The sequence below is a fragment of the Ciconia boyciana genome, chromosome 4 (genome assembly GCF_034638445.1).
Source record: "Ciconia boyciana chromosome 4, ASM3463844v1, whole genome shotgun sequence".
NCBI lineage: Eukaryota > Metazoa > Chordata > Aves > Ciconiiformes > Ciconiidae > Ciconia > Ciconia boyciana.
This window is the reverse complement of record NC_132937.1, coordinates 45,484,876-45,505,749: the sequence shown is the minus strand read 5'-3', so window position 1 is coordinate 45,505,749 and position 20,874 is coordinate 45,484,876. Positions and strand designations below refer to the sequence as shown.

General features: G+C 34.3%; 1 protein-coding gene across 2 annotated transcripts in view; it reads left to right on the top strand.

The window, feature by feature from the left end:
* The window catches only part of TNPO1 (transportin 1), an 82,538-nt gene extending 71,767 nt beyond the window's left edge, over positions 1 to 10,771 (top strand). For both annotated transcript variants that reach the window (XM_072858743.1, XM_072858742.1), the window contains 5 exons: positions 2,129 to 2,204; positions 3,001 to 3,100; positions 4,553 to 4,627; positions 7,487 to 7,629; positions 9,185 to 10,771. In XM_072858743.1, the coding sequence (XP_072714844.1) occupies positions 2,129 to 2,204; positions 3,001 to 3,100; positions 4,553 to 4,627; positions 7,487 to 7,594 (359 nt within the window). In that variant the 3' untranslated portion in view covers positions 7,595 to 7,629; positions 9,185 to 10,771. The remainder of the gene's footprint in view (positions 1 to 2,128; positions 2,205 to 3,000; positions 3,101 to 4,552; positions 4,628 to 7,486; positions 7,630 to 9,184) is intronic.
* The last annotated feature ends 10,103 nt before the right edge of the window (positions 10,772 to 20,874 follow it).

Here is a 20,874-nt window from a genome sequence, read left to right as displayed (position 1 = left end):
TTCTGGTATGAAGAGCACCTTCCATACTTCAGCAAAACTTTATTAATAATTTGACAGGTTTCTGGTTTACTATTTTACTAATTGAGAATTTTTTTTTTTTCTGTTTGAAAACTGTCTTGTAAGAAAATGACGGTTTGGTCTTTATACCTGACATGATTGAAAATTATGCAAATTCAGTGCTACAGTTATATTTTTTTGAGCTAAGCAAAAGATAAATTGGAGAGAGATTTTCAATGCATATTTTTCCTCTGGTATTCTCTACACTTAAAAGCTGCACTTTCTCTGTCCCCCTCACGGTCCCCCCGTTTAGTATGGAAGGTGAACTTGAAGAAAAAATTACCTAGTTGTCTGGCATATTATAGGTACTGCTTTTTGAAAAGATAGTTTTGGAGCAAATACCTACTTGTTGTGAAATATACCATGGAATAGTATAGCAATATGAATTTTCTTTCCCCCTGCCCTGACCCTCTTCCTCTGCACTGATGGATGTGTAATACCTGTAACTGAGAGGCATCCCTTACTTAAATGTTTGCTTCCATCATTGTTAGAGAATTTTTGGAAGCATCCAAACACTGACTTTTTTTTTTTTTTTTTATTCTCTTAATAGTTACTTTAAATGTGGATGCATAACTGCAAATAAATGTTGAGTGTGGTGTACTTATAATAAGTTTGTTGTGGGATATTGTGCTGCATGCCACTAGTATGTGCAAGAATATTACTGTTTTCTGCTTTAGCTTGCTATGTAATGAACTATGAAAACAATTCTCCTACGGAAACATGAGAGCATCTTAAGTAAAAGTAATTGCATAGAAAATAACGAGTATATGCTAAAAAGTTGAGCTTTGACAGAGATTACTATTCCTTGTACAGACTGTAGCTGTGAGAACTTACAGATAAAACTTAAAAGTGTATTTTCACTTGAAAGTAGCACTTCAAATGCAGTTTTATAAGTTAGATCTGCCAAAAATTTTAGACACTGCATATTGAAATTGAGTAACAAGGCAAAACAGTACTTACCAGTGAGCTGCAGCTTTCATGGAATGAGTATGTTTCAAACTGCTAGTATATCCTACACCAAACTTTTATTGGAGAAAGCATCATCTGCTTTATTGCATGTTTCATGAAACTGTTGGCAAATGCCTGTTAATTAGAGTGTTGCATAGTATGTCCCTTGAACATAGGTTTCCTTTCTCTGCTTCATATAAATCTGCTGGATTTTAGTATTATTCATGTATTTTGCTTCAAGTAATCCTGATACATTATTCCCCACCTTCTCCTTTTTCTAAAGATTAATCTTTTGTGAGTTGAGCAAACACCGTTAAAACACATTTGCATGATGATATTTTCTTCAGTCTGTCCCTCGGAACAAAGGACCAAAGTACCTAATCTTCTGATAAAGCAATTTTGCTTTTCATGTGTCCTTATGCCTTGGTATCAGAAGTGAGATTCTTACATAATTTCTATGAGGAAGCGTTTTGTGAACAGGAGAAATACTGGGATTAAAGAATTAATCTTCTGTCACTTTAAATTCTCTATGAGATTATGAAGAAAACAAATATTTGGTGCTCTTTGAGAAGTGTTGCATCTATTTAGCATTTTTAGATAGACCATGATATTTTCCATCTAAAAGTATTTATAAATAAGTAGTAGAGTAGGTCTATTAAAATTTTGAATTCTAAATATTGAAAAAAATATTTAGAATACTTGATACTAAAACTGAAAATGGTTAATTCCTTTTTATGAAGAGTATCCATAATAGTACATTTGAATAAAAACTTCAAAATGTATGGTAGGTAAATTTACTGTAAGAGATTACTCTGAAGAGGGCAGAATGACTGCTTACATCATAAAGCCTTTGGATTTTAAATTGTGTTTTTGGTGTTCTCTCATTTACTTCTTCAATTTTTCTTTTACCCTGGAGAGTATACCATATATGTTGCTGCCTCTTATTTAGGGGGTGGTAATGAACAGCACTGGTGAAATCTTATGTTTATTATCATACACAGATTCTGTTGGTTTCTGTTTCTGAGTTATTTGTTGTTTTTTCTTTATTTTTTCTCCTCCCCCCTCATTTGCTCATGTCTTGGTTGGCGTTTGGTGGTGTATAACCGTGATTGCGTTACCTTAGCAATAACAATTGGTCGTCTTGGTTACGTTTGTCCTCAAGAGGTGGCCCCCATGCTACAGCAGTTTATAAGACCCTGGTGTGTATTATTCAATCTTTTTTTTTAATTCATTTTTCTTCACTCTCTTTCTTTCTTTCTTCTCTCTATCTCACTTTTAGATATATTTTCAGTTGGTTACAAAATCTCAATCCTTAATCATTGCCAACCATGTGACTAATCTTGTCCTATCAGGTTTGTGAGTTTTTAGTAGCACCGTCATGTATTCTTTATGTTGTGGCTAACGACTAATTTATGCATGGGATAAGATTGTCACATGCTTGCTGTGTTAAAGCTTGACTATGAAACAGCATTTTAAAATCCACCAGAATGATAATACAATGCATGCAGATACTGTAAAATTTAAATCGTGCATTACTTTACTTAAAATTCAGTCTGAGGCTTGAATTGCTGTAAGGAATATATGTTCATAGATTTGTTATGTATAAAATAGCTTGCTTGCTGCTGTAAAAGTTAAATAACTGTTCTGTAAGTGGTATCTGACATAATTCATACTGTGATAGTATTATATGTTCCGCTTCTAATAATGATAGTTTCTATAAATATTTCAGATACATGTTTCTTTTGTATTTAATGGAATACAGGTCACACTTTCTAACCGTATATAGTGCAACAGGAGAACAAGATTCTGGAGATGATGCCTAATGGGAATAGGCTAGTAAAGAATGTGTGCAACAAGTGTTTTTCTAAGTGTTCAGAATGGTGTTTCAGATAATCTTATCAGTGTGACTTATTCCATCAAATACTGTCATCTAGTTCTGACTTGATTGAAGAAAAGGTAATAGAGTTAGCTAAGTTTTGCTCTCCAACTTGCTAGGTGCACCTCTCTGCGAAACATAAGAGACAATGAGGAAAAGGATTCAGCATTCCGCGGGATATGTACCATGATCTCGGTCAACCCCAGTGGAGTAGTCCAAGTAAGATACGTGAATAGATCCTAACTTCTTTTCTTTACTCATGTGAAATTTAGTGAAAGCTGTATATGGAGTATGAAAAAGTTTAGCTTGATGTGATTGCCTGCAGTACATGATGTAGCTTTATTTTGAGGACAAGGAGGCCAAAATGTTTATCTTGCAAATGATGCTTATCATAATGCTTCAGTAATTATCACCTAGCAAAGGAAAGGAGTATTGTTAAATCCAGTTTTTGCCTTTTACTTACAAAGAATATGTAAATAATGAGCTTGGATTAAAATAACTCTATTTTGATACTTCCGTCAGGTTGTGTTCAGGATCTGTATGAAAATATAAGGCAAAAGTTGACATACTTAAACCTATTTTCCAGATGTAACCTAGGCTTTTAAAACAAGAAACAGAACAAAAACAGTAACCACCCCTTCATTCTTAACACTTGGGTAGGGAAGATTCTGTTTCAACTTTGGATATGTTGCTTAGATAGTCAATGTGACAAGGAACATGCATCTCTTCAAAATAAATGGTACATCTGAAGAATAGAATATGACTTGCTCTTTAGTCTCCACACCTCCAAAGTAAAGCTGTACCAATGCAATATTTTCTAAGAGGAAAATGAAGGTGATTTTCTCTCTTCTCTGTCTGGAATTCTTCTTCCTGAAACACAAGAATTGAGCTTCTACCTTGTTTTGAAATTTTCCATTCATTTCACTTATGCCTTATTCTGTACTTAGCATTTCCCTCTTCTGCTGTCCATTTGTTCTTTCACATAGCTTCAGGGGAGGGAATAATTAAGGACTGTTTTCATTATCCCATCTTTCCTTCTCTGTAGTTGTTATCCTCAGTTCTTACCCAAAAAACACGTGCGTTATCAACGTAATGATTAAAGACTGGTGTTTTAATGGTGTAGTAGGAGGTAATGCGTGACAGCAGATGAACTAAGTGTAGGGATTTTGGGGTGGCTTTAGTTTTGAACCTGTATGATAAACATTCTGTGTGTCCCAGAAAAAGCTTCTGGCTCTGCTTAAAGGAATACAACAGCTTTTTTCCCCAACTGGAAATGCGTGAGAGAGAGTGCGTTGCGACTGTGGTCTTGAGTGTGTTGCTTGTTATTAAGGTGATTGGTTCTTGAACTTGGTATGTGTACTGAAAGAATTAACGTTAGACAAGTATGGTGTGGGAGGGGAGAGGAGGAGGGGTTTTTTAACTATGGTTTTATTTACTCAAAAACCTGATTAAACAAAGCTATTCCTACACTCAGCTATTTCTATTTCTGGATGTTTAGGTGTACAATAACTTACTGTTATTGTCTGAATTAAATGGAAAGTAAATACATAAAAACAAAAGCTGTTGTGAATTAGGATCAAAGACCCTGCATAGTTCGCAGAATGAACACAAGTGTTGTTTTCAGACCTATAAATCAATGTTTCTAACTGATGTGATTGTTTAATCTTGTAGGACTTTATTTTTTTTTGTGATGCTGTTGCATCGTGGATTAGCCCAAAAGATGATCTCCGAGACATGTTCTGTAAGGTAATGTTTCTAATATAACAGTATATCCTAACGGTGGTTGTTTTGGATCCTCTGGTTTTTTCTTGCTTTCTATTTCCACTGTTAGCACTTAATTTGTGGTCATGGAGGCTTCTTTGCAAGGTCATAAATTTTCAGACAAAACAACATATTTGTTGTTTTTTTTTTTAACCTGATTTTTTTTTTTAACCTATATTTTCTTATATGCATTTGGGTTATTCCAAACTTTTTTTTAACAGTATTAAAAAGCTCACTTGAGATCTTATTTGAAGGGATAATCATCTCAAAGAGCTTTTCATAATGTCCAGCCTACTATCTTTTGCCTACATTTGGAAGAACAGGGTTTTTTATACTACATATATGATTTTTTTTCTAGAAAATTAGATCTGTATGGTTCAAGACTTTTTTTGCCACGAAGATGCCTACTTTATTTTGGAGAAATATCTAGAAAATTGCAAATGAAAAACATTTCATAGTGTCCTGATCTGTTTCTCTTATTCCTGCTGAAAATGAGTTTTCAGGATTGCTTATTCCTCTTCAGAATCCCTTTTGGATGAGCAAGTTTCTAGAAACTAACATACAGTTATACCCAAGAATACATCCCTAGACAAAATGTCAATAGAATGTACGTGAAAGGACTGTTTGCCTTATGTAAAATAGGAAAAAAACCCCACTCAGAATGTGGTATATTGTGTTTTGTTACTAGCGTCTTAGATGAAATAAGTTTCTTTTTTTTTTTTTTTTTTTTTAAATTTTCATGAACAGATGCTGTTATTGTTGAGTAGTGTGGCTCCCCTCATAAGTTGTAAAGTGAAATCTCTGTTTTTAGGAAGAATGTATGTCAGAAGTTCATTATAATCCTCTTAAAGCAAAAATGGAGCATATTTCTAAGTACTTACTAGGATCATGGGTCAGTGTTGGACTTTTTCTTCAAGTAATGCCATGCGTGAGCATCAGAACAGAAGCTAGAACTTTTGTATCCCATCTTTAAGAGCAAAGACAGAACTCTCAGTGTCCTAGTTAGCCTTTCAGATGACTGCTCTCCTTTGAAGGAACATCAGGTCCAGGAAATGCACAGCTGTGAGTATTCTAGCGTCAGCAGAAGAGAACAGCAAATACTTAACAAGCTTAAAAGAAAGTCCAGGATGCTGTCTGTGATGATTGATTGTCAAAAGCAGTCTGCACTGGTCCTTCAACACTGAATACTTGCTTCAATAAGTTAGGCTCCTCTTTCACAGATTCTTTCCAAGTTATCCATGTGGGATCTAATGCATTCAAACTAGACACAATGGTTCTTGGTCATTTGGCATAAGGACATCCTTGCTTTTTAAAGTGTATTCTTCTGTGCTTTTTTGCCATGCAAGAAAGGAGACGAAGCTTTCTTCAAGTGATGGCATGCACATTTTTTAGATTACTTCCTCATGAATACGTGATTGCTGTAGTCCAGTTAGATGTTTTTCCAACAATAATTATGTCTTTCAGGAACAATGGGAAAAAACTGCATTGTCCAGTGTTTCTTTGTTTTGGTTTGGTTTTTAGCACTAGAGCTGAGAGAGAAAATACCACATCCAAGAGCATGGGTAGATAAGCTGCCAGTGTTGAAATCTGACATGTACCCTAAGAATTTTATCCCTTTTTATAAAAGCAAGGTATCTGAAGACTGTAGCTGAAGCTTACTTGCTGAAACTCTACTGGAAGATTATTTAAAAAGTGTTCCTTCTGTCATACCTGAACATTCTTAGATTTTCAGTAGTTTCTTGGCAGCTGGCTAATCTGACTCTTTGGGTTAGGAAAAAGAGGTGAGCCTGCTTGTGGAAAGTCTCTTTCAGGGAGAAGAAAAGCAGTAAGTTAACTGGTGACACTGTAATGTCATTATTGCTACATCCTGTTTAAGAATGGCTCTGCTTGAGAATGTTGTGCTGAGGGTAAACTCAGTACCGTGAGCTTTAACTTTAAGATTGCCTTTTCTGTGAGGATGTGTTCATGACAGACTGTTCCACAATTCAGTATCCTTGAATTTAAAAAAGAAAAACAAAACTTTAGACTCTCTTGGTATTATTTTCTATGATGAGGAACCATTTCATCTGCTTATGTTCTTTCTAATGTTTGCCTTTTAACCTGCAGTTTTCAGACCTAACATACCAAGACCTTTTTGATAGTATCATTTAATTTTCATAGTTTTCAGTTAATTTATTACATTGGAAGGTCCAGACTGAAACTGTAGATTTATTTCCCCCGCCCCCCCTCTTTTACTGGCTTTTGACTGCCACTGACTGTGGATCGCTGTTCTTTCAAAACACAAAAGATTTTAACAGCTTCCATTTTAGTGACAGTTGTCTTACAGGTTCCATGGGAAAAACAGGGCGCTCTCAGGATGCTTTTGTATTTGTGCTAGAAATTGACAGGCATTCATTCTGTCAAATGCTGGCTGCAGTTTTCGCTCAGCTTTCATCCCACAACATATTACACATTTAAAAAAAGAAATGTGACTACAGTAATCTTAACATATATAAACTGTGTCAATTGATAAAATGTTTAGCATTCTGAAATGGCCTAAATCAAGCTTGTAAGTCACCTTACTCATTAAAAATACATGGAGATATGTATACACACACTAATTTGTGTGGGTAGCTATATTCTATATGTCACCCTTAAAAGAAAAAACATTTCAGTTAAGACATTACTGACTTCATTTCATTTCATGAATGTTTCATGTAACATTTTAATATTAAATTGGAGAATTCAAATGGACAGATGTACAGTCAAGCAGTTTGTGGCTTACTGCATATGTTGTTGCTAGTAAATAATGATCATGTATCTACTGTTTAGTGATTACCTTGACTTCCCCCCTCTCATTTGTAGATTCTTCATGGATTTAAAAATCAAGTTGGGGATGAGAATTGGAGGCGTTTCTCTGACCAGTTTCCTCTTCCCTTAAAAGAGCGCCTTGCAGCTTACTATGGAGTTTAACCTCATGCACTGTAGCTGCAGTCCCATAATTAGAGGTAAGCATGCAAATGTTCCTTGCTGAACAGAGCTGTATAACAGACTTCCTCCCTGTTTGCATTATATGAAACATAATGAATTCATCAGACTAGAATTTTTCAGATATGCTGGATACCTTTCCTTCCTATAAGAAGGAAAAAAAAAAAGGGATGATAGTATTCCTAACTGATGGTAGCTGTACCAAAAGCAGTTGTCTGACTCTGTTATTTTATTTTTACAGAGAGAGGGAGAGAAAGAAAGAAAAAGTGAGTGTATGATATGCACAGTAGTGTATCAAGATAAGGTTGGAAGTCTAGGTATAGCAAAGTGCTGGTTAAGGTTTAATAAGCGAAGTGATGAATGTGATCTTCAAAAGACACAGGCTCTCTTATGTCTTATGAGTTAGTAGATGGCAGATGTGGTCTAAGCAGGAACATTCCTCTAGGATAGGAAAGCAGTTTGTTAACATGCTTTAGCCATGAGAAGTCCAATATACTCCTAACCACATACTAAATGAACTTTGCGCTGAAGAAAAGATGTTACGTTAATCTGTAACTGTACTGTACCTGTAGAGCTTGCTGTTTTGAGGAGGCTGATGTGTTTATTATTGCCATGTTCCATTTTGTGCACCAATTCAGAATTGTTACAGTTCCGTGTGGAGAATGATTCAACTTCAGCAAAGAACTGTGATAGTGCATTCTAGAATAGTTATATTATTATACCACCTTGCTTTGTATGCTGTCCGTGCACACTGTATAACACAAATTTCCCATGTGTAATGTAGTGTGATACTGTGAAGAGATTATTATACTACCCAAAAAAGAGGGTGAATTAAGTTTATTCATTCAGTCTTTACATACATTTGATACTAGCTGTAGAATTTTTGTACTGAAATTATGGGAGTGAATAATTTGATTCTGTCTTATTGTTGAATGGACAACTATATAAAAGTCAGCCTAAGATTTTTTCAGTCAGTGACATAAGAAATCCTGTTTGAATTACATGTTTGATCTGAACAATAGATTAAAAATAAACCCATTTCAAACATTTACATATTTATCAATGTGGGCATTTTAGTTCTGACATAAGGGTGTTTTCTCCTCCTAATGAAGAAGAATCCAAAGGATAAAATTTGCCATTATTCTCAGTTTGAACTGAGAAGACAGAATGGCTATCTTGTTTAATCCACCTAAAAGTGAAGTTGTTAGGTCAGTAGCAGATATGTTTAATATTTGTCCTCAGTGTCATAACTACCTCGAAATTTTGTGCTAAAAATGGAAAAGCTTATTATAGTATATGGGACTGCTTTTATCTTAAATCTAAGCTTAGCCACAATAGTGGAACTGTCAATTAGCTTTAAAGCATACATTGTTGTTTCATGAATAATAATTTACCTGGTATAAATGGGCTCTTTTCTTAAACAGACTTAAAAGGGAAAATATAGGCATAAATTCATTTTTAAGTTAAAGGTTGGCACCTACTTAAAAAAGGCAAAAACCTCTTTGTTTCTACACAGATCTGTCAGTTAAGATTCAAGGTAAGATTTAACTATACCTTTATCTTTTCCTTTTACAGGTCCTTCAGTCTGGGAGACTATGAGGGAGCCTCTGCACCCAGGGAAAATGTTACCCTTTACTGGGGGGAAGGGTAAACCAGTAGGGAATACAGTACAATCCCAACCCTACTGGGAGGGGCGGGAGGGAGGTGTTGCCGTCACTGTATTAAGTCGATGTTGGGAAATGTTTTAACATCTGGAGCCTTTGTGGGTGGAAATCTGTCTCCTATTACAACTCTGCACTGGATGTGAAGAAGAAAAAAAAAAAGAATCTAGTCACAAAACAGCACATTCTGGAATATTGTGGGGAATTGTACTAAAATAAGAACCATATAATTGAACCATAGGGATACGTAAAGAGGAAAACTATTTTGCACACAATAAAGGAAACCTAAGAATGGGGGTCACAAACAGTAAAAGGCTTTCTTTTTTCTTTTATGTTTTTTTAAGTAAGGGTTTTCTACATTATTTCATCCTGCTTGATGGGATTCCTAGGTATTTGCATGTTAATGAAGAACTACACAAATGAAGTTAGTACAGTTAAAATGCAGTTTGTGTCTCTATTAGGAGCAGGCACTTGCAGTGTACAATATAGAAACCCCATCGCAAATTAATAAAGGTTAACTTGGACAAAATGAAGCAACCTGCAAGCTGCCAAATGAGTCACTCCTTTCATTTTTGGGGTAAGGGGAGGGACATTTCAAAGGAAAGATTGACATCTTAATTTTTACATTAAAAAAAAGAATTAAAGTAGTGGATATGATTTGATTATTGTACTTCATTAGATTTAATTTCTAGAGTAAGGCATTATTCTTAACGTGCAGTTTAAGGTTCAGGCATGCATTCTGGCTCATAGTGATCAGAAGTAATTTAAATTAGTGGGAAAGTAGCATGCTTGCATCACATAGAGTGAAATTGGTATACATTTACCTATGTTGCGCCAGTTTTGTGTTGCAGTTTACCAATTCAATATAGCCCTGCATTTAAAATTCTTTTTTTAAGATTCTGTGGATTTTATTTTTATTAAGAATATAGATATAAAGTACTGTAGTTAACAATTAGGCCTTGAAATACCTTTTTAGATCTGTTAAGAATAAGATTGATATTGTATTGTGTGTAACCTGCACAATGTGGAAAGCTGATATAGCTGTGCAAAATATTTGCCTCTGTGCTGTCAGTGTGATGTGCTTTCTGCATGGTTATATACTAGTGATTTTTTCAGAATCTCTAAAAATGAGTTACATGGTAAGACCTGTTAAAGGCTGCATAAATGTTAGTTGGCACATAAAGACAATTGTAGAAGTTGATGACATGATTGCTATATTTGTGTTTATTCCCACTCAACATATTACCTTCTACGCTTTCTTTTTGTTCAAAGCATGATCTTAAAGAGATGTTTAAGTTAATGGATGTAATGCAGGGTATCTACACTGTATCGGCGCATGTTGGTGGCCCTTTGTGATGTAGTTAAATGCACAAGGGTGCAAGTTTAAAGCTATGGAGTGAAAGTTGGTTTGGATCCTCTTCATTTCATTTGTTTAGCTTTTCTGTTGTGTTTTTTTTCTCTACTTACATGTATTCCTGTGAATAAATCCTTGTTAAGTTAACCCTTTACTTTTCCTTCCATGTGTATTTTCTTATGTACTGTGAATGTGAAATCCTAACTGGTACACTTGATCTTGTGTCCATCTGAAAGTGGCAAGTCTTTAATAATTTAGATTGCCTAAAGAGTATCCCATGATGATAAAGGAAAATGGAGAGATTTTTAACTCTGCTGGTCAGAGGTGAAGCCACACCTTTCCATTTTTCAAGTGCTGCATAATTAATCTGCAAAACAAAATTAAGCCATAACAGCCTTTTTATAGATTTAGTTTCTCACCTTTGCATTGCAGAATGGATACTGGATAACAGTTTTGGGGTTTTTTTGTTTGGTCTTTTTTTTTTTTTTTTTTTAAGAACTTGCTCTTCTTTGCATGGTTCTGTTTTTTGACTGTTGAATGATTTAGCCATTGCACTGAAGTTTGAGCTGTGTGAGTGTGAACTTATAAATGCTGTTTAAAGAGTTTTGATTTTTTTTTTTTAATGCATGATAGCACGCATGTTTTACATGCCCCCTCCCTGCCCTCCCCCCCCCCCATTTTCTTTTGGCTTTGCAAATTTTAATGAATTATGCCTGAAAAATAGTTTGGACATGTAGTGTATGAAGTACATTCAGTAATGCTAGTACATAGTATTTATTCAATTTGGTCAAAATTGCATGTGATAACTTGCTTTCAAATTACATTGCTTTGGTAGCAAATACAAAATTCCTTCTTAACTAATAACTCTGAAGTAAATTAATAATAGTCACTAAAAACACTTTAAAACTAAATTCTGGAAGGAAAAAAAAACCCCAAACCTTTAAAATTTAGCAAGGTGGGATATTTTAGGCCCAAACTTGCTTTAATTTTGAGTGTGTTTGAACATTAGGGAACAGTTTCAGAGAAATGACATTAAAAAAATTGTAGAATAGAAAACCTACCCAAATAATACTGTAGCATAACAGCTAGAATCTGAGTTTAGTTAAACTTCTTAAATTTCAGAAAGCCCCTTTAACCAAATAAAACCACTCCACCTCACCTCAGATTAGTTTAGGATGCCAGTTTTGTACATACATATTTTAACAGGTATTTGTACAGATGTGAACTGATCTGGTATAACAGCAAGGAAAATAATTAAAATAAGGCAGAAATAAACAGTACTGACAAAATAGTCTTTTGTATCAGTAAGTTCTCTCATGGTATATTTTAAAGCAATTAAACCATATTCTTAATGCATAATATAGCGCAGAGATTTGCAGAAGCCATTTAGGGTATAATGTGAGGTAAGAAAAGTTCTGAATCAGCATTAACAGTTATAATTCAATTATTGCATCATGGGATATATAAAAAGCATCTTTATTCTTGTGGTGTAGTTGTGACAGTTCTTGAATGTTGACTGAATGTTTATACTGGTAGAATTGTGAGTTTGTCTTTGTTACATTCCAGTGTTTCTGCCTCTTGGCATGCTAAAAGCACGGCTTACTTCATTTGCTCCTTACACACTGAATAAAGTGCTGTTAGCGTGCTAAACTACAGAAATAGCCGCTGCTAAGTAATGGTGTAGATTTTCTACTTGAATATTTTTGTTGTAGGAACCTCAGGAGGTCAGTGTTTACTGTTTTTATATATGCCTTTTTCCTGTTTTGAGTTTCCCTTTTTGAAGGATTCTGAGAGTGAACAAAAGCTGCTGATCAACCTAAGTTGGTAACAGAAAGTGTATTTAAAATCCTTATAAATGCATCTTTTTGGCAGTTCTAAATTGCTGTTAAATTGTCTTAAGTGAAGTTCAATACTAAATTTTTTCATTACACATTCAGGAAACAGCTTTTTTCATTTAGGGGGAAAAGATTAGAATAGTTCATTATTCTAACCAGTGCAAGCAAAAATAATCAATTTTGTAGATTTTTTTCCAAAGCTTGATTATTTTCTAAATCAGTGAATATGTATATATTTAAATTGTAATAAGCTAATTCTTATGCTTTAGTTTATTGCTCCTTAAAGCTTGTACTCAAAAGATCACTTTTAGAAGAATGAGTTTAAAATTTATAATCATTATAATTTTTAAAAGTTATGAAGTAGCATAAATTTTGTAACTAACAATATTGATACACACTGTGATTTATTTTTTTGTTAGAACTTTTATGTTAGCATCAATCTTAATTACTTAAACTGCATATATTGTATAATAGTAAAATGTATATTTTAAAACTTCAAGTGGCTTTCCTCAAGCGAAACTCATTGCTACTTAGAAATATTCAAATACTAGCTTTATCTCAGGTGAATACTCTTGTACCCTTTTTGTTCAGAACACATGCTAATAAAAATGTGTCTTAATTATATGAGTTTATGTATTTCATTTAGGCAGCTCCTCTGTCTTAAACTTACTCTAAATTAATCTTTTACTGTGGGACAATAATGACTTTTGCTTCACCTATTTTATTCATATTGAATGTATTAACAGATAAGGTGCAAAAACATTCTTCCCTTGAGGAGAATGCATCCATATTCAAACAACTGAAATATTTCTTGAAGAATGCTTTAAATGCAACATCATATTGGAAATCGTTTGTTTCAGATTTTGTCAAGGAAAGAAGTTGCAACTTAACACTAATTGCTTCGACTCTCTCTCTTTCATGAGGATGATAGACTCATAAAGCTTCTATATAGGGTCTAAAGAGTAACTTTTTATCTTAGATAAAGGTTAAGCTCTACAGTGAAATGACTGCTGTAAATGGCAAAACATCCTGCAGTTATCTCAGATAGACGCTGATGTAGTTTGCATACATATTTGTTATATCTTACATAATATTTCCAGTAACCTCATCTTGATCAGTAGCTGTGTATTTCACTCACCTATGCATTCTCCAGAATGACTTGCATCCATCAGTCTTCTAGGTATTCTTCTCCAATAGAAACTGGTTTTTGTCTGCCACCGATGCTTGTTCTTTGCACTTAATGGTTGGAGCAAGCCAGTTTTAGATTATTGTTTTAAATGGGAAACTGAGGCGAGTACTCTTGTTGCTTGCCTTGTAGAGTATATTCTGCTAAAATAATAAGGATACTTACTTGAATGTACTTATATGAGGGAAGTTTAAAATGGCTCTACAAGATGAATCCCTGTCTGGTGTTACAGTATACTTTAAGTAAGCCAAGTCCACATCTTGAAGAATTCAGCGCTTATAGTATAGTATCATTTTTCTATAAGCTGGTTCTATTGTGCTACTTTCGCCTTAGGTATCTATTTCCTTACTTTGGGTGAGCAACAAAATTGAAAATGCCTGAGTGTTTTTTGCGAGGACAGCAATTAGAAAAAAAGATTGGTATAAGCAGGTTAATTTGGCTGTTGAAATCTCCAGTGTAATATTATGTTTTTCTCATGGGAAGAGATAGGTAGTTATGTTGTACATTGTCTGACTTACTAATACTAGACACCTGTAAAATTTTAAATTGGTATACAATTTATACAGTATACAAAATAGTTTGAAATGAGAGATGACTGGATCTTTCTGCTGGCAACTTAGGTTGTATGAGTTTTGCTTGAAAGCTTTAAATCTGATGTTTCTGTATCTGCCACAATGTTGGAATGTTTCCTTCAAACATATCCTCCTGCAACCTCTCAAACTGTACTAAATTGAGTGATATTTCTTGAAGTCTGCCTATGTGCTAACAGAACTTCATTTTAAATAGAATATGGTTTTAATTTTTGATAAGCTGCTGAATTTTAAAGAGTTTTTGGGGCCACCAAATATTTTGGATCATGCAGAGAATATATATTGTACTGTAGTAATTTTGTATTTACATTTGTATGATGTGACATAATAGATGTGAATGTTAATCACTGCTTGACTATGTTAATAAAGTTGTTTAAATATAGATCTTGCATTCCAATTTTTAATGAAGGATGAAAATTTCATGTTCAATGTGTGTTTTGCCTGACTCCGTAGTGCACTCTTCTGGTTCACACATGTAAGTTCTGGAGTCTCTTGAATAAGGATTTTCATTTTATCTGAAAGAAAATGATCTTTGGATAAATTAAGGTCAGTTCAGTTTAGATGCTTCATGCTGCTTGAGGGCAGATCAGTGTAGAAGTAGGAGGTTTATGCAAACTGAAATTAATGCCTGTTGGTATATATAATACTGGTAACTGCTTTACTACTGAGAACTGACTGTATTTTTGTTTGAAACAGCTGATGCTTGCTAAGTCTGACCAAATGGGAATGGGGAAAAAAAATATTCTCATTGCTTGTGCTATCAATAATGTGAATCATAAAGGAGTAAACTAAAAATAAATGAAAATTATTCAAGACCTTGAACCAAAACTTGCAGTGGTCTAATTTTATCTAGTTTTTATGGGACCATGATAATACAAACTATTTAAAGATCTGTCCTTCCATTTTTATAACTTCCTGATACAGGGATCTCTAAAATGAAAGTATGAAACTTAACAGTAGTAGCCCGCTAGACAAAATCCACCCATGTTGATTTGAACATTTTATGTTCACTTCCAATATTTAACAGTTGGTCAATAGCATGTAGACAATTTAGACAATTACGTATGTCTAGCACAGATAGCTTCTACAGTGTAATGATTAAATTAAATAAAATACATTGCCATGATATGACTACTTACTATAATAAAATTTATAGGAGAAATTAATTGCTGCACACTCAGCTGAAAGTCTACTTAACGAAGGACTTAGATTTCTGCCTCCAGAAAGAGGAGAAGGCTATGGAATAGCTGTTAAGAGCAGTGTAAGTGTGTAGAGACCAAGTTGATTAGCAAGAGAGATCAGCTCCTGTTGGCTGAGCGCACCAGTGGCTGTGTGGGAGGAGATGGGGGGGTGGGGGGAAGTTCTGTTTTCTTTCAAATAGCCCTCCCCACTCCCCTTATGTTGTGGGGTACCTATGATAGGACATCCTGCTGTCAGTCAGCTGTTTTGTTGAAGACTCCTACTATCAATTTAGAGCCTGATCTTAAGATGTGGCTTCTTAATTTTGAGTCTGAGGCTAATTACTACCTGTATTTACAAACAAATCCGTAGAGTATTAGCATCTTGAATAAGTGAAATGAATGTTATGACTAAGTTTGTGGTCAGATTGCAACAGTGCAAAGGATTGTACTTTCAATGTAGGTCATGCTATTTCTTTAAAAAAAAAAAAATTACTTTTACATCTAATTTAAAGATGTATTTGAATGACAAAGTATTTCAGTAGGAATATTGTGTGTGTAAAATTATTTATGTATGTTAAGTGCTGACAAAATAGATGTTGGTAGCTTCTGTTATCCCAGAATGACTCACAATGAAACATACTGCATATATGAAGTATTAATATGTAAAGTGCATTTCTTTCAGAGGCATTTACCCTTGTTTTGCATAAAATGAGCAGTATATACCATCAAAACCTCCCAAAAGACACCCAAATGTTAGTCTAAATAATAGCAGACTTAAAATGAGGTTGTTTCCAATAATCAGTCCACTTTTTAAAGAAAACGGATGCAATTATCCTGCACATGTATTAGTGCATGTATGTGTAAGTGATGGCATAGATGGAATTATTTTTGAATCGTACAGTTTTTCAGGGTGTTTTTTGTGACACCAATTCTTTTTTGCCAGACTTTCATTTGAATCATAAAAGTGAAAATTGAGGTATTTATTTTGTAGCTTCAGGTATAAATCATTTTTGTCAAATCTTAATTTATATTTAAAATAAGGAAATAAAACATGTAGAACTGTTATGCTGACAGTTTTACCCATTTTTCCTTTTCTTACTGCTCCTTGGCAAAATGGACAGCCATAAATTTCCTCTATTAAATATACAGGGGAACTTAAAGTCTTTCCCTGTGTTTACAGCATACAGGTTAATCGGATGCATAACTACTGCAGTGTTACTATAACTGATACCAGTATTTTTAATTTTCCATTATTTCTCTCAGTACCCGCAGTGCTTAATACAAACACCAAATAGAATTTTGTTTCTCTGATAAAGTACTGTACACAAGGAGAAGCGATGTTAATTTGCCAGTCCTTTTACCTTGAAATGATTGTCAAGGAATGTCCTTACGTGTAGGACATATTTAATTTGCAGTTTTCTCAAGCTATCTTTTAGCTTTACATTCATGGTGACTTGCTGAGGGGATTCTGTGGCTTGCAGATATAGAAACTCAAGGGTTCTGTAGTTTGAAAACTCAAACATAGTGAATGAGACTATAAAAAAAATGAAAAAGAGGAATTTGCTTTAAAACTAACAACAACAACAAAGGCAAACTCTTTTACAACTAAATTTTGAGGTGGTATTTTTCTTCCCAGAATCACATCTTGACGCAAGGCATCCTTCAGTGTCTTCCTTTAACTTAATCATTATCTCAAAAGGAAATTTTGAGTCATCTTACATGGTGGATTTTTTTCCTCCTTAACACATTGATGGTCCTTGTCTTGCATATACATTTTTCATTCTGGAATGTACATTCTCAAATAAACTTTTTGGAACCATGTTCAAAATAACCCCAGGCATGTAAATATGTGTACCTTTTCCTTCTAGCTTTGGAAATACTTTGGAAGAACAGATGAATCACATGACAAAGTAGGAATTCAAGTATTCATTTTCTTTAATTCTTTACGTACCTTAGCATAAGGGAGTAAGATAGTTGCATCACTTTCTGCAGTACTCTGCCACAGGAAGATATAGCTAATTTTAGTTTTGCTTATCCCCATCCTCCTTATTGAAGGCCTTACACACCAAAACTGCTGTCTTCTTTGGGCCAAAATCAGATGGAAGCTAGCTGGAACCTTGGACCACAGCTCTCATTTGTTGCAAGCGTTCACTCATCTGTGTAACTGTTTCTCAGTCCATAAAATGGCAGTGTTTAACAGGGGGTTGCTGGGCAAATAATTGCCCAATGTAACAACTCAAGAGTTTAGTTTGTCTGATTAAGAACCATAGGCATCTTGGCTACTTTTATTTCTTTTTAAAAAACCCAAACCTCAGTATCTTAATTTCAAATTTGGCAGAAATAACAGGATGTTACTCAATGTCTGTGGAGACAGGAGGCCCTCTAAATCATTACTAATACAAGTCTGCACATCTGCATAAGCACTTAGGCTTTAAGAGTTTCATCAAGGTGATAAGGACACTATGAAGTTCACGTCTTTCTTCCAGCCACTCAAGCTGGTGGCTGCCATTACTAAGCACTAGTATGTATATCTATGGATGTTGTGAAGAATCAAAGGTAAGAATTATTTTCACATAGCATGACTTCTGCCCAGATGCAAACCATTCACTGCCAACCCTGTTCATACTGCCACTCTGATTCTTAACGTGCAATCCTAATTAAGTACCTGTATAACCAAATCATTTTACCTCTTTCACAATATTTCAAATAGCTGCTTCTCATCTAGACAGCTAAAATATCTGTCCAGACCAATATCTTTCTTTTTCATTATTTAATTTACTATCTTTCATAAACTCATTCCCAAGCCTTTGCACTTCCTCTTCGTTAGTACAGTAATAATTATGAGCTGTATTTCGTTTAATTAAAAACACAAGCACCATTTATTCTACTATGCTGTACTAAGAATACTTTCCTGAGATACCATGTCATCTTAGTAGCTTAGCGTCAGACGCTTTTACCACCAGTTACTTTTTCTGTTTCTGTTGTATATTATAACCAGAGTGAAGATCTTTGTGATCTGGACACCACATCTTGCTTGTGTGGTAGGTACTATGGAGCACTTTGGTACTAAGTGAAGTTACACAATCCAAGCTTGCTATTCTGAAGACTTCAGGTTTGTTTGCCTTTCATTGAATTCACACACTTTAAATACTTCAGTCTGTTTTTCATTTAGGTTATTTTTACTAGTTGACTGCAAATAAGAAGCTGCTTCAAGTTTATTGATTGACATATTGGCAGGTAAGTGCCTAAAACATGTATGCAATGTCAAATATATCGATACATCAACAGTATAAATTCAGCTACCCATTGAATGTATTCTTGACAGTATTACAGCATAATAATTTATCATGTTATTTCTCCATCTTACACAGAATATAGATGAAAAAATTCAGTATGGTGTTTCTGTAGTAATGCACCTCCTGAATATATTAGAAATCTCCCAGGATTTTTCATGCAGGGCTGAAGTGTGACTAGAAAAAGTCAAAACTGAATCTACAACCATTAAACTATTCCAGTTTGTTGTTACTAATGTTCACTAACGCTTCCTAATCCTTCCATTTGATTGAAGGTTGATTTGATGAAACATGCTTTTGGCAGCAACAGAAGAGTAATAAAGGTGGAGTATTGGCACGAAGTGACTCACTGTGAAACAATGCTGTTGGGTTCATAATTTAAGTAATTGAAGTAATGAATGGGATGTGATCAAGCTTGGTGACTAGATCAATAGAAGTGTGCATATAAGTATACAGTGAGTCAGATGATGCAGCCTAATGGAATAAATTGTTCCAGGGATGTTGAAAACAGTGTCATTAAAACTTGCTGTAAATCTTCAATAGAACACAGAAATCGTTACTAGCTTTGAAAGAACTCTGATGAGGTATTGCACCAAGTTGAAAAAATTCAGTTGATCTCTTACTGTAATAAATGTTGCTATCTGTAACTCTGTGCACAAGTATTTTTGTTTATCTTAAACTCAGAAAAGATGTTAGAAACATCCATTCTACCCAGAAGCATAATGTAGGCCATAATCTCACCAGTGATCTCTCATCAGACCACAATCTGAGTTTGTGCGTATATTTCAGAAAAGGGCCTAGCCTGTCTCAAGATTGTGTTGGATAATTCCCAATATCCTTTGAATAAATTATTTCAAGCTAGCTGTATTTGCTGCTAACTTTATAACCTCTCCTAGCCAAATTTTTTTCCTAAGCTTTTCTAGCTTTAACTTCAGTCTACGGGATTTCATTACACTTTTTGTATAAAAAGGCTGCAATAAATGTCTATAGTCATGAAGGTAACATGTAGGTCATAAGCAAGTGAATTATTAAACTTCTAGGTAATGTCTGCAGGTATTCAGGTACAATTGCTTGGTTAGAACATACTCCTGGTGTTTTTTAAATCCTACAAGGTAGCCTGACAGTACTTACCAAAGTTAAATGACTTGAAAGGCGCTTACCTAATAATTCACTCTGTCTTCCTTTTCCCCAGCTTTTGTTCTCCACCCCAGTGGTAAACAACTCTGTTATTTTATACCTCCCTCTGGTGCTCATAATCTTTCGGAATGTACCTCAATTGGCAGTATAAATTCCTGTTTATCTATCAAGATTCTTTGTGTAGTGCTTTTAATAAGGACAGAAAAGAAAGAAAATGCTTTTCTCAAGGCTTATCCTCAATCTGGTATATGAAATATGTATCTGGTATATAAAGTGGCTCCAACTCCATCTGCTTCTTCAGGTTCTCTTTAAAAATAAAGTGCAATGTTAGATTATGTATTTTACCTGAACCAGTTTCTTACTCATTTTTAATTTATGAAGAGCTTTAAATATCAACTGGCTCTTTGGCTGTTCATTATGACATTAACTAATGTAATAATCTGAAATTTTTTTTGCAATTATTTAGATTATTCCTTTATTCATCTTAAAATATTAGTGCATTCAGTTGTAGGTTCATGTATCAAAGGTTTTACTAATAATTGAATGCAGTTATTTTACATAGAGTTCATAATCCATTTTCAAATGGCTTAGACATAAGGCAAATTAACTTAGTTACTATAGGTAAAAATACAACATACAATCTTTATATTTCAATCATATTAATATCTGTAGTCTAGATGCACTGTATCTTTAGTATCATATTTGACAAGATCTTTCAAGTGACAACTTAGTGTATATAATGCCACATCTCAGACGATCTACACCCTTTAAAAGAACTGATTGTTGAAAATAAGTTAATATTAACACTTATAAAACCAGAAGCTGGAAATACAGGAGGATGGGTAAAGTGAGATGCAGAGAGCAAACAGCGGAATCAGGGATGCTTTTCTGAGAGGGGAACTCTGAGCTAAATACCTCCTTTCACATGTATGCAACCCACATTAATGCCAAATGGCATAATTTTTTAAAAATAGGATTATATTAATGAAATATAACTGTTAACTAGTAGTTCTTCATACCCTGTAGTT